Source organism: Anoplopoma fimbria, chromosome 17 (genome assembly GCF_027596085.1).
Source record: "Anoplopoma fimbria isolate UVic2021 breed Golden Eagle Sablefish chromosome 17, Afim_UVic_2022, whole genome shotgun sequence".
In the NCBI taxonomy this organism is placed as follows: domain Eukaryota; kingdom Metazoa; phylum Chordata; class Actinopteri; order Perciformes; family Anoplopomatidae; genus Anoplopoma; species Anoplopoma fimbria.
Window position 1 is genome coordinate 13824245 of NC_072465.1, and position 13123 is coordinate 13837367.

At 39.0% G+C, this 13123-nt stretch overlaps 3 protein-coding genes across 4 annotated transcripts in view; 1 reads left to right on the forward strand and 2 right to left on the reverse strand.

Moving 5' to 3' along the window:
- Nucleotides 1-114: 114 nt before the first annotated feature.
- On the forward strand, nucleotides 115-2566 carry LOC129105568 (putative methyltransferase-like protein 7A). Of its 2 annotated transcripts, XM_054616659.1 has the most exons (3): nucleotides 115-311; nucleotides 427-721; nucleotides 1556-2566. In XM_054616659.1, exons 1-3 carry the CDS (start codon nucleotides 247-249, stop codon nucleotides 1790-1792), a joined length of 597 nt encoding a protein of 198 aa, XP_054472634.1. In that variant the 5' UTR covers nucleotides 115-246; the 3' UTR covers nucleotides 1793-2566. The 2 variants fall into 2 exon arrangements, with proteins under 2 accessions (XP_054472634.1, XP_054472633.1); XM_054616658.1 differs by having other exon boundaries at nucleotides 235-721.
- atf1 (activating transcription factor 1) lies at nucleotides 2566-9204 on the reverse strand. The gene is made up of 8 exons (XM_054616657.1): nucleotides 9010-9204; nucleotides 8081-8181; nucleotides 6679-6810; nucleotides 6427-6524; nucleotides 6208-6329; nucleotides 5616-5798; nucleotides 4681-4834; nucleotides 2566-2914 (listed from the first exon to the last, which is right to left on the reverse strand). Exons 2-8 carry the CDS (start codon nucleotides 8174-8176, stop codon nucleotides 2770-2772), a joined length of 930 nt encoding a protein of 309 aa, XP_054472632.1. The 5' UTR covers nucleotides 8177-8181; nucleotides 9010-9204; the 3' UTR covers nucleotides 2566-2769.
- Nucleotides 9205-9895: 691 nt separating this feature from the next.
- dip2bb (disco-interacting protein 2 homolog Bb) overlaps nucleotides 9896-13123 on the reverse strand; it is a 38311-nt gene continuing 35083 nt past the window's right edge. Inside the window, exon 39 of the mRNA XM_054616338.1 lies at nucleotides 9896-13015. Coding sequence (XP_054472313.1) covers nucleotides 12763-13015 — 253 coding nt within the window. The 3' untranslated portion in view covers nucleotides 9896-12762. The remainder of the gene's footprint in view (nucleotides 13016-13123) is intronic.

Genomic DNA, 13123 nt, shown 5'->3' on the forward strand with positions numbered 1-13123 from the left:
TAACGATTATTGATAAGACATAGACTGGAAAGGCAAAAATGTGGGTCAACTTGGACGTGTCCTCACAGTTGCCCCTCATGCACACACTATGGTGTATTTGCTCCATCGTATGGTGAAAGTGCAACACAGACATTATCTCTCAGGTATCCGAGTGTAATCTTTTGATCCTGTAAGTCACCAGCTCAAGATGTCCCCAGCGTGGCTCTGTTTAGCTCGGAGTAGAATGAAGTCTTGTCTCATGAAATTATGCAGACTGCTTTGTTTTATGTTGACGTTACCCTTATATCTGATGGAAATCACGGGCCTGTACGGTATGTACAAACGCTTGTTTCCCTTGCTTGCCTACAACATAACATTTTCATACAATGATAAAATGCACAAAACTAAGAGGGAGCTTTTCCGAAACGTGGGCACATTTGCAAACAGCGACGGCTCTCTTCGTCTGCTGGAGATCGGCTGTGGCAGTGGGGCCAACTTCAAGTTTTACCCCTACGGCTGCACGGTGATCTGCACCGACCCCAACCCTCATTTCGAGAAGTACCTGCGGTTAAGCATGGACGCGAACAAGCATTTGACCTATGACACGTTTATGGTCGCCTCCGGAGAGGACATGGAGGAGGTGGAGGACGAGTCGGTGGACGTTGTCGTCTGCACCCTGGTTCTCTGCTCCGTTATCAACGTGCAGCGGCTGCTGCAGGAAGTCCGACGCATCCTCAAAACAGTGAGTCTCAGTATGCAGCTTTCAAGTGCTGTGGGAAATATTTTGTTGGTGACTGGCTTCCCGAACAGTTATGGCCGGTTAATAGGACACGTGGCTGGGTTAACCTGTTGGGCAGGGCCCGGCCATTAAACAAACACAACAAACCACTTCAGGTATGCACACACAACAGGCTGGAAATATGAAGTTACATTTTTTTGTCTTTATCTTTTGCCCAGAGACCCAAAAACCAATCAGTACTCTCATGCTGGATTAAACCCACCCCCCAGGCTTTCTTTGTGTCAGTTAGTTTGTGGAAATAATTAAGTTCAAACTAGATTTTGTCACTGGGCACTTCTACAAGGCAAGGCTACAACAGTAGGAAATTATGCAGGACCCACTTTTTTTTTTAAATTGCATTTTGCAAATCCTAGGGTCCTAAAAACATCAGGAGCTTTTTGGGGCCCTGGGGGGGGGTTGCTTGGTGATCTGGCCTTGCTCATGCAATATAATGTAGAACTTCTCAGGTAAAATAAGGCTACTTATTGCCATTATAGAAGTCTGATATAAATCATTTCTGATCCCAGCTGACATTGGGCGAAGGCAGTGTAATCCCTGGACAGATCGCCAGACAATCAGGGCGAAATTTGCACTAGTCTTATTTTTTCTGCATTTCACACACATGGTTATGTGAGTCTGCACTATGTTGGTTTTTACTGTCAGGTGGTGATGGTGAATTCAAAGCTTTAGTATTAACTTCTGAATCCCCACACATCTGCCTCTCTTTCTGCTTCACAGTCCTAACGAGTTAGACACAGCAGTCCTGATTTGGTTATGTTTGTTGGTTCTCTCTTACAGGGTGGAGCCTTTTACTTTTTGGAGCATGTTGTGTCAGATCCCTCCTCCTGTACATACTTCTTACAGCACGTGTTTGAGCCTCTGTGGTACTATCTGGGAGATGGATGCATGATTACCAGAGCAACGTGGGAAGATCTAGAGGCAGCTGGTTTTTCTGAACTTCACCTGAAACACGTTGAAGCTCTGGAGGTGACTAGGGTGATAAGACCACATATCATGGGGTATTCCATTAAATGACAGCAGGGGAGGATGGGGAGATATGATTGTGCCTATTATGTGCTTCAGAAAGATTTCAGTATTTTCACTCTGAGTCTGACATTTGTCACTATGGAAATATCTTGCTGCTAACCCAAATTATTCTGATTATTTGTTTTCTCTATTGACCCAGTCATGTACCAACATTTTCATTGGTCCACTAGTAACATTCATTAGAAAACGCTGGGTTCAAATTCAGTCTTCATGTTTCATATCACTAAAAGCAGTCAAATCTGTTCACTTTTTTTGTATTTCCACTGAACAAAAATACACTAGCCACTGCATTTGAGTGAAAATATATTTTTTTATTTACAGAATCAGCAACATTTCATACAGTTTGTTCTTCTTCCCACCCCTCCCAAGATGTACATAATAAATATTACCTGGACACTGCTTTTTTCCCTGATTGTCTAAGTAACTACCAAAAAACAACCAAACAAACCACACTCAATGTCATCATTTGTTACCCTTTATATTCCATTGCACAAAAAGAAGGAATGACGATTGTAACATCTCCTTACAGAGAAATGAGGGGAATTGCTGGTCCACAATATAAACAGGAGTTATGTTTGTGTGGTAATTATACAGTCAAAATTCTGCTGTTGCTGTTAGAGGATAAAAAGACAGCCACATTTTTAAAAACACGGGATACATTTACAAACTGAGACTCAAAGATAAAGCTCACCAATACAAACCTCCCAGTATTAAAAAATGTACACAACTATAAATGTTATAGTGTTAGCAAATGTAAAAAAAAAAAAAAAACAGTAGGTGGAAATTTTTTTATTTGTCGAGTATATCTTTCTGCCATCAATTTTCACTTTTATATCAAACGAAGTAAAAAAACTGGAGGATCTCAGCCTGAAGTTAAGTGTTCCCAGAAACCCTGTTCATGTCCGAATGGCTGAGCTGTGTCGCTCCCACATAATGTCCCAATCCGCAGCCTCTATTCAAACAGGTTATCCTGTTTTAACACAATAAAGGTCCTTTAATGTTTTGAGTTCTTCAATCAGGGTTTTGTTTTGGTTTTCAAGAACAGCGACACGGTTTTCCAGGCATTTAACGTATTCCTTTTTCTTCCGTCGACATTCACGTGCTGCCTCTCTGAAAGAGGGACAAAAATGTTAGTCCAACTGAACGATTATGCATTAATTGACCTGCAGTACATCACAATGTATAATATTTTCACTACTGTGAATAAAACATTTTTTATAAATATATATAATATTAAAGTCAGAGCTTAAGTGTAAAATATGTGCAAGTAACAAATGTACTACGATAAAAGATCCTTTACAATTCACCTTGAGACCTGCGACGTTAGTGTCTTTAAGAGGCCATAGGGATCTCATTGTTAAGGCTAAAGTGAAGGTACTGGTATCAAATGAACCTACCAGCGTTACCAACCATGTCATGCTTGTAGGTAGATGAATAGCTCTTCAAAATTATGCAACATTTTGTGAGGGAAAACTAGCATTGCTATTTTCAAACCGGTCACCTAAAGATGTGTGAATGAAAATGGGTTTCCCCTTCACAGACGTGCCCTCCTAATGCTAACACCATGCAGTTTTGGGCAAACACCATGAAGTTTTTTTGAAAGCAGTAGAAAGGCGTTATTTCCGCCTATTCTTAAAATTATTTTGAATATTTCCGAGATTCTTGGGTGCATTCAATAAGCTCAATTGTATTCATGTGGTGAAGTTAGAGCCTGTGTCCATATAGCGTTTTTTCTGAGAACCATTATCTTTTTTTCAATTGTTCCCAATGAGGAGGGAGCCTAGGGAAAAAGGGCTGCACCCAGCGTCTTTTTTCTGAGCAGAACGTTTCTGAAAAGCGTTGGTGTTGTCACTGTTGAAAATGGAGGATAGTGTTGGGCTTCTATTGTCGTTAACATTGTACCAACAGATCGTCGTCCTCTCTCTGTTACTGCTGTAAGACTGAGCGATGACAAGCTCATCCATACAAAGTATGAGGACAAGCATCCTCCAGTTGGTACTCATGGTGAAAAAAACAATGTCAAACTGATTGTAGCCCAAATAAATAATACAAAGCAATGGGGCAATGCTAATCAGATCATACAATAGTGGTTAGAGTGGTGATATGTTGTCAAGATATTGTTGTAATAGAAACATAAAAATATGCCATATGGACACAAGCCCTTAGTCGCCATAGTAACCATTTAATAGTAGTGAGACCCTTTTTTTTTGGAACTTGACATAACTGTATACAATTACCTGTAGAGACCTATAACATTCAGAGGATGGATGGCTTTTCAATGTTTGTTGACAATAGGGGGTTTATGAGGAGTTAGCAAACATACCAGTTGACGAAAAATACAATTGATACAAAAATCTCAAAATGTCAGAGGTAATAAGTTAACAAATCACAGCATGGATTTTTCTTTGGTGTTCCTCAATGTCTTGAAGTCTTAATGTGGTATTTTTGAAAACTTAATTTCATATCATCAGTCTAGACTGGAAAAATTAAGGCAAAATTTAGCACTGAATCTGTGTAACAAATAGCATAAACCCCCAAAATAGCTTTATTATTTGAATTAACTAATTCATTAATTGATTAATGAATTTTCAATTCTGTTGACTAGAACAACTTGACACACACCCTTGAGCTGCATCTCAGCTTTCAAATGAGGTGTACAATTTATTTGTGGCATATACTGTTTACTTACAATCGCCAACTTAATATTCCCTGTCCCCCCCATAAAATAGACCAAAACTGGTCTATGAAGGTCTCAAAGGGTAAATTAGGAACAATTAACCGGTTTCTGAGCTCTACATAATCCCAGTTATGGAATTGCATCATCACAGAAACTTTTTTTTCCCCCATCCCCAGTTTGTAAACTACTGTACACTTACCTGTTTTTTGCAAGTCTGATTTCCCTTTTCATTGTTGGGTCATCACTCTTGCCCTGAGAATGTCCCATAGGAGACGTCATAACTACAGTCTGAGACAGGGAGCTGGATGAGGGCGCTGTGCGGATCTGGTATGTTTGCATCTCTCCTCCTGCACCTGCAGGTAACATGAGCAGGTGTCATAACAGCATTTCCACACAGCATTCATCACTTGAGAGATTTCACTTGAGAAGTTTAAACAGTAATTTGTTATTTCTTAACCATCAACAAACATTACATTAAAGCCCATCAAAAGAAAAGTTATTTCCCATGTAAAACACCAGCGATCTTAAGTGAACATTAACGTACACACACAGTTCTTCAGGAGCTTTGCAATATTTTTTGGGACATTTTTTAAGCAACTACTTTTCTAGTGACAATACTGAAAAATGTTCAAACCTGTGTGAATGAAAATCCATTAACTAGTTTCCGAAAGGACATGCTTCTAAAAATGCTGAAACTTGATAATTACACTCTAATCCAATCATCTCAGAATCAAAAGCTGTTTATTGCCAAGTAGGTTACACATACATGGAATTTGGCTATATGATCTTGTTTAAAAGGTAGGCACATGGAAGTGAAGCCCCATTCAAACTGAAATAGCAACGTGTCAAAAAAATCAACGAGCCGTCTTCATGTGGTAAAGATACTAAAGGAAAACAACCCGGCACAACTTTTTTTCTCCCCTTTACTCAAATTAAAATAACTTTGTAACTGTATTTTTTGGCTAAATGCTAGAGTCTGTCTGAACCCCTAACACATTTTGGCCTCTGCCTAGCTGTCAAATTAGCAATCTGCTTGGTTCTCCTTACGAAAGATGTCTATATTAGCCCATAAAATTGGCTTAGAAATCGTAGAAATTCAGATACATTTTCTTAAAACTTGACATGTTTGCCTACCTTGTACAACAACCTGGTTGCTAGGCACCAGTATCTGTTGTCCGTCCGGTGTCTGGGCATACTGAAGGATGGTCGTGTTTTGCTGGGCTCCACCAGAGTTGGCCATGGTGACAGTCTGTAGCCCCTGGAGGCCCTCAGACCCCGGATTGGCAAGTTGGATTGTGCCATTAGCGGCAATAGTAACTAGAATAATCACACAGATGACATCAAAGTTTGGTAAAGCACAATTAAAATTCACATTTCAGCTGGCTAGGTCAATTCTGAGAACTGCAGAGTATTCTTTTTTTCATATGTTTAAAAAAAAAGATCAAAAACATCGATTTTTGGGAAATTTTTCCCGTTTTACAAGAAATCTGGTTTCTGATTTAAAAGATTTCTTGTGAGCATACACACACACACACATTACATAACTATCAAATTTATCCCAAAGTTCCCTTTGCAGATATCCAACATATGTTTTTATGATTAATTCTGTGGCCTAAAAATGTAGAACATTTGATAACAAATTCTCCATTTCAGAGGCTAAATGACCCGGCGTTGGGGCCCACTCATTTTAGATTGTTTTTATGCTATTGAACGGAGAAGATCATACTGTACTGGCCGGTGCTGGTCTGGTAGATTTGGGTGGTGGATGCTGTAACACCTGTGGACGCCGGGCTTTCCTTTCCCTCAATGTGTGTTACTTCCTCAGATGACAGTTCATTTAGGATTTTTCTGCAAAGTGAGAGGAGGAAGGTTAATTAAGTTGGAATTCATCTCTGAAGCATCTATTGATTTGTGTCTTGCCCACGTGTTTGTTTGTTCTTTTTACCTGTATGAAGGTCGTCTCGCCAGTATTTCTCTGGTATTATGGGCTACAGCTCCACTGTCTGATGAGTCCTGTGAATCGTCACTATCTGAACCCAAGGCCTTGAAAGAGGGAGGTGGATTAACAAAGTGCATATCAGTGGTTGGATAAAATGGCCTATTGAAAGTTTCTAAATAGAAACTAAGGAGATAAATTAATCAGAGGATGTCATTGAGAAACAACTATTACAGTGTCAAGAAAAGCAAGTGTTCTCACCTGTGCAGTTTGCATCTGAGGGGACTGAATGACTGACGACTGTGCAGACTGGATCACCCCTTGAACCTGAAACTGACCCCCTGGCAGCTGTACAACGGCCACAGAACCACCACTCAGACCACTCAGGGACATCTACAAAAACCCAAACACAATTAAAATCCACACACCATCAATTTCTGTGCAAAAAAATAAGTGCGCTCCGAAGCTCATTGAAACTAATTTGAATAAAATAAATGCTTAAACAGAGTCATCATTTCACCCAAATTACACAAAACAAGGTTTGTGTCTCAGTTGCCTCTTGTGGCATCAAGCCATGGAGATGGTTTTGGTTTTATATGCCTAGGATTGAGCTCTAACACTGATGCTTCTGCCACCACTATAATACAATGGAAAAGAATGGGATTTTGTTTATGTTCCTCATGGTAACACTGGATGACCTACGGACCTCACTGTGAATGGTTTCCTCTGAATCTATATTAAACTAAATAAATAGCTTATATGAAACAGTTATCGATTATCTTCAGGAACCAAGACATTGCTTTTGCAAAGACAAGTTAATACTTAGTTTATTAAATATAAATATATATATTTTTTTACAGAATTTCTACATCATTGGAGAGGGTTGTGTGTTGAAATATTCAAGATGGATTTCTTATAAAAACCAGAACTATCTGCATGATCTGATCATTTTACAGTCTCCTTTAACAAACCCACTCATTATGTAATTTCAGTGTGTGTTAATAAACCCTAATTTGCAGCTTTTAAGCACACTTTAAATACATACAAAAATGAAGAACTGCTGTTTAATCATATCAATGAACTCAAACAGTAACATAAGGTTGGTTTTCTGCTGTCAAGTTAGAAATTGGAACCGCCTGTAATACATCAACAAATAAGTAAGACAGCAACAGAGATGCAAGACTCCATTAAGCAGACTGGTGTACTAAATCCTGGATTCAGTAATAAATAGTAACTGCCTTTATTACAAAATTGTCAGGTGAGACTGTGCAGGTAATACATTTGATTTAATTTGTACTGGATAATGAGAATAAGTATTTGTCATTGTGCTGATTATTCTTTATGTGTTTTTAAAAGATACAATTTCATTTTCAGTTGTACTGTAACTTTGCTTATATAGGCTGAAAAAATAAGAGCTATGTGGAAGCCTCTTCACTTTCAACTTACACACACATCTGTAGAGTTCAATTTAAAAAAATAAATAAAATGTTTTGCTGTACTAAAAAGCCAACTTTAAGACCTTAAAGTGTGCTTTCAGCATGGCATTCATAGACAAAATGGACTAGATGTATGAGCTTTGCAAGAGATCCACTGGCAATAAAGAGTGGCAGTATTATGAGCTTTTCAAAAAGTACTGTACTTTGAAAGGGGCCCCATGAATTACCTGTTGGGCTATCTGTGAGAACTGAGCGGATGTGATGGTGGTGGGGATGGTGGTCTGTAACTCAGTGCCATTGCTGCCCTGCTGTACTTCTTCCATAGTAACTGGGAACAAATCAATCAAGAACACCGTTTAACAATGGCAGTGTTAACAGTAACCAAACAACAGTGAGTGGCGGGCTGCCCGCCTTTAATAAGCCGCACTCCGCTGTGGCCTGAGCGCTATTTGTTGATAGAAAACTAAAACTCTTCCTCACTAAAGGTGCAACAGATCAGAGCGATAACAAAGCACCGCTCCATACTGTCTCTAAGCCTTTCTTCTAAAGTTGAATAGGTGATTTTAAGCCAACTAAAAATCGACTTCCTCTTTGGTTCAATCGTGTTAGCCAATCCATGTAACGTTGACATAGAGTTAAGGAACATAGCTAGGCCCGACAGTGAATACTTTTAACTTTTCACCCTCGCGAGTTACGCTATTTGCTTGAATGTAGGTTTTTAAGCGGGAGAGCTCGTCGCAGCCCGTGTGTACGTCTGAAACACAGAGCTCTCCTTTCAGTCATAAGTTCCAGAATGTTCCGCCTCGCGACATAACCGTTGCTAGTTAATGGAAGCTAACGTTCAGTTAAACGGACGTTAACCGATTCAAACCGTTATAAAGAACACTTTCATAGTGAAACGCGGGGCCAGTTTAGTTCCTCCGGCTCACAGGATGGATGAGCTTTAGTCTCGTTGAGCAAATATGTGTAACTCTGTCACTGGCACGCAAGTTACCGCGTCAATAGACGTCAGCGAGACGGGGAGCCATTAAGCTAACTACACCTTCCCTTTTCGTACAACGGCTAGGAGTTGACGAAGCAACAGCCGCCATTACCGCCACAGCGGAGTAGTCGGCGAGACGAGCACAGGACTACCGTTCGGCCGGACAGAATTTACCTTTTCAAGGGGCCGCGTAACTGCTGGAGCTCTCCGCGTGGAGTTCGGGCAATTCGTGTGTATACTTTGCTGCGAGAAATGCCTTGAAAAGTTACTTAGCAGAAGTGGCTAACAGCTAAAAATACAAAGATGTCAGCTAAAAAAAAAATAGCTGACCACTTTTTTTTCCCCAAAGGAAATGGGCGGTGCCGCTTGGCAAAGACGCATTACGTAATAGTGAAGGCAGGCTTTGTGATTGGTGAAGAGTTTGAGCAACTGGTAGATGTACAAGGACAGAGTGGAGAAGTCCCTGTTCAGAGTGCATTGCACATTTTATTTTATGTTACTTAATATTTAAAGTCTAAGTAACTGTGTATTCATTTCAGCTGCTAGAATACTGAAATGCTGCTTCCACAGTGATGCATCTGCAATAATATTACCATACAACAGGGGGGTTCTGCAGAGTGAACACTTCAATACTTTAAGTTAATGTTGATTGTTATCCTTAAGCATCTACTAAAATAAATTATGAGTTAATAAAGTAGATTTTAGAAGTAGAATTTTCACCTTAAGATAGTATTATTTACACCCATTCTTGTATCATGGATTTTGCCCTGTTGTGTTAGGCCATCTCATTTAGAAACAAGGCCAATCTTTTAACAGCATGATGTGACTGTTTTAAAATTCATATTTCCCGTTTTACAAGTAGCTGTCGGCCTTTTTGCGCTAAAATAATCTTTCCTATCCATTATGACAAATTCTCAAAATGTTTTCACCGTAAGGATGCAAGTTGTGTAAAAATTATAAAGTCTATGCTTTAAGGTCAATTTCAATCACTGTTACATGGTGACTAAACTCATGAATATCAGGACATCTGAAATGATTAAATGGTTTTGTTTATTCTGTATTACTTTTACATAAAGTATAAAACAAAGTACAACAAACCAAAATAGAAAATAAGTGAGAAAATGGGAAGGGGTGTACCACCTTGATTTCTTAACTATATGAGTTAAAACACCTCCCTAACATTAAAGATTCATTAGTGGATCACACCCTCATGGAGCAGTATAGAATTCACCAAATAATTAATATACAACATACCAAGTGTGCATACACAAAATATTGATAGAACAGCTCAAGAGGGATTAATCCAGTCTTAAGTACACTACTGGTTAAATTTCATCAGTCGTCTGTTCTTCGGTATTACAAAATGTTAAGCATCATGTTTATTTCACCGGACTGTGCAAGCGTTGAAATTAAATTGCACTGTCATTGGGATTGCATAGTGTGTGAGAACTCTGACAGAGAAAAAGGGTAGAAACCAAAGGAAGCCCTTGTAGACTTCCCAGCGAAGCAGGTAGATGGTATATGGACACTGGAAATCAGTAACCCCTCCCTTTGCTCATTAGTTCTGCCTTAATAACAAGGAGATTAGTTTTGACAAATGTCTACATTTTATGGGTATTATTCACAGATTGCACCAAGGGACCACCTGGTCCATCCCTGTGTTATGAGTTTTGTTCCCTGAATATACAATTTCATACATATATATCACCTCCACTCGTGCCTCAAGATGAGATGTGCCTCAAGCTGATTTCTTCTTGTGCTTGGCTGAATCATGCAATTCTGCAAATGAGGGATACAATGTAAAAGATAAGATGAAGTGCTATTAGTTTTGGTGGACTTTAAATGGGCAAAAGCAAATGCCAAGCATTATATATCTAAAATTAGTAACACATTTAATGTAACATGAAATGGGAATAGTTAGTCCACATAGTAGACACCTGCTGTAAGTACCACCAGTGCAGTAATTCAATGGATAATATTCCTGTTTACTTTTAAATGATAAAACATCTGTCTAATAATGTGTTTGGCATGATTGTATCTTATAATGGGATGATTGTAAAAGTCCAAAATTAACAAAAACTATTTACATGTTTACATTAAGTGGTCATCACTGACATACAGTATAATCCAGTACAAATAACCTATAAATTATGGCAAGGAGCACAAGGAAAGCATGAGATAACAGGAAAACAAACACATTTTCAAATACATCTTGATGCAATTATTATTTTTCACCTTTTTTCCATACAATTACTTTACTTGCCATTCAAGGATGTTTCAGATGTGGCTCAGCTTTGCAACTGCATTCAGAAGTGTTTTTAAATCCAGTGACTGAACAAATAAAAATATGCAGATACATGATGACTCGCATCTATTGACTACAGACTCTAATTACCAACAACAATCCTGTTAGTATTCAGAGTAATTCTTAACAGAGTTGCACAAATACAAAATACAGTTCGAATGAACTTTGAGTGTGAAGAGGAAAAGGAAAGGGACAAACTCTCAAACACTTGCTATATTTTGCAGTACATAAACAAGAGGTGTGTGACTGTCTACCGATACAAAGTACAATGACAAAGGATATTAGCTAGAGGGTTGTGGGCCTATTTTTTTATGTTTTGAAAATTTGACAAAATAACCCAGTAGCTTGAAAAAAGTCATGATATTGGTTTTTAGCCAAGAGTTTTTTTCAATGGCCAACAGGAAAGTTCCCTGGCATTAGCAGTGATAGCCCTCCCGGTAAACTCTCAAAGCTCTTCAAGCAAGAATCCTCAGAATAATATATGCTCCTGAACCATTTGTTATAATGCCTCATTGTTATAATAAAATAGATACTTTTTGAGAAAGTGCAATGTTATAACTATCCTGACTAACAATGCCTTTAAAGTTAATTATCTTAAACCTCCATTAGACAACTAATATTCCATTTCAAAAGTACTGTCAAAACTGTTAAATCTTATTTACAATCCTCTCTCTGCTACAATTGTAATCCCTCAGCTGGGTTAACTATCCACAAACCATCAACTGAGAGAGACAAGTCTAGCATTTATACATTTATACAATTAAAATATATATATACAGTCACATGGTATCTAAAATACAACAGGCCTTTATAGGTACAGTACAGAATATGGCCTCTTTCCTCTTTTAGTTAGATCCCTTTACATATCGGTCAGGATTTCAAAGCCAAAAGGAAAGTAAACAGCCATTAATAACAGATTCATTAAAAATCAAGATAGGAATGTATGGCTGAAGTTTTATAAGGCAGGAAATATATTAGGGCAGGTAAGAGATTGTTTTTGGCTTTGTTATCATGGGACAAAATAAGCTTTCTAAATTATGCACACAGACTGAGACTGTCTACTTGATTAATGGTTTGTTTTCACCTGCCCACTTTTATTCATCCGTGTTAGTGAGAAATGACAAGGGCTAAGGGCATGCGTTTGTGCGCGTGTGCATGTAAAAAATATTTCAAGTTGTTGTTCCAAGTTTAATAGCTCTTGGTATTTGTATGGACACCGATGGGAAAGTATTTTACGAGGTTTGTGGTAGGTACTTTATAAGACGATGTATTTTTTATATAGAAATAATTTAAAAAGTGGTCCTGTTTTATGTTTCCCTAAAAAAGTGCAACAGGTTTTTTTGTTTTGTTGTTGTTGCCGTATGCAGCACAAGTTGCTTCTGTCCCATTTTCAAAATTCTATCTATAAAACACAGTGAAGAACTCCAAACATGGCAGGTCCAATCACAGACATGCAGTGGCCAAGATATGCTGGTGTCACACAGGGATGGGTGGCAATTCATGTGGTTCATGCTTTTTTCCTTTTCGCCCTCTGCCAAAGCCGCGGTCGAGCGCTGGGGTGACGACGCAGAAGCATCCAAACTGTGGATGACGCCTAAACAAGCCCAGACCAACACATCCCCTTACATGTTGTAAGCGACATAGATTGGATCAAGCTGGTCAGCGAGGAAAGAGTCACGAAGGTGCATGCGTTGCTTCTCTCCCCTGGAGTTGATGGGTATAACGCCGGGGTCCACAATGACCACCACACCCACGATGAGGTGGTGCTCCTCCAGGACCACGTTGGTTATCAGCGGCACCAGGTCCAGCGCATCCTGCTCCGAACCACACAGCTCTGACACCACCACCAGCAGGTTGGTCCACGTAAACACAGCACTGTGAGGATCAAAAAGCCAGAAGCAATGTTAAAGGAATAGTTTGACCTTTTGGGAAATATGTGTATTTGCTTTCTTCACAGTGTAATTAAATGTATGTATCCCTATG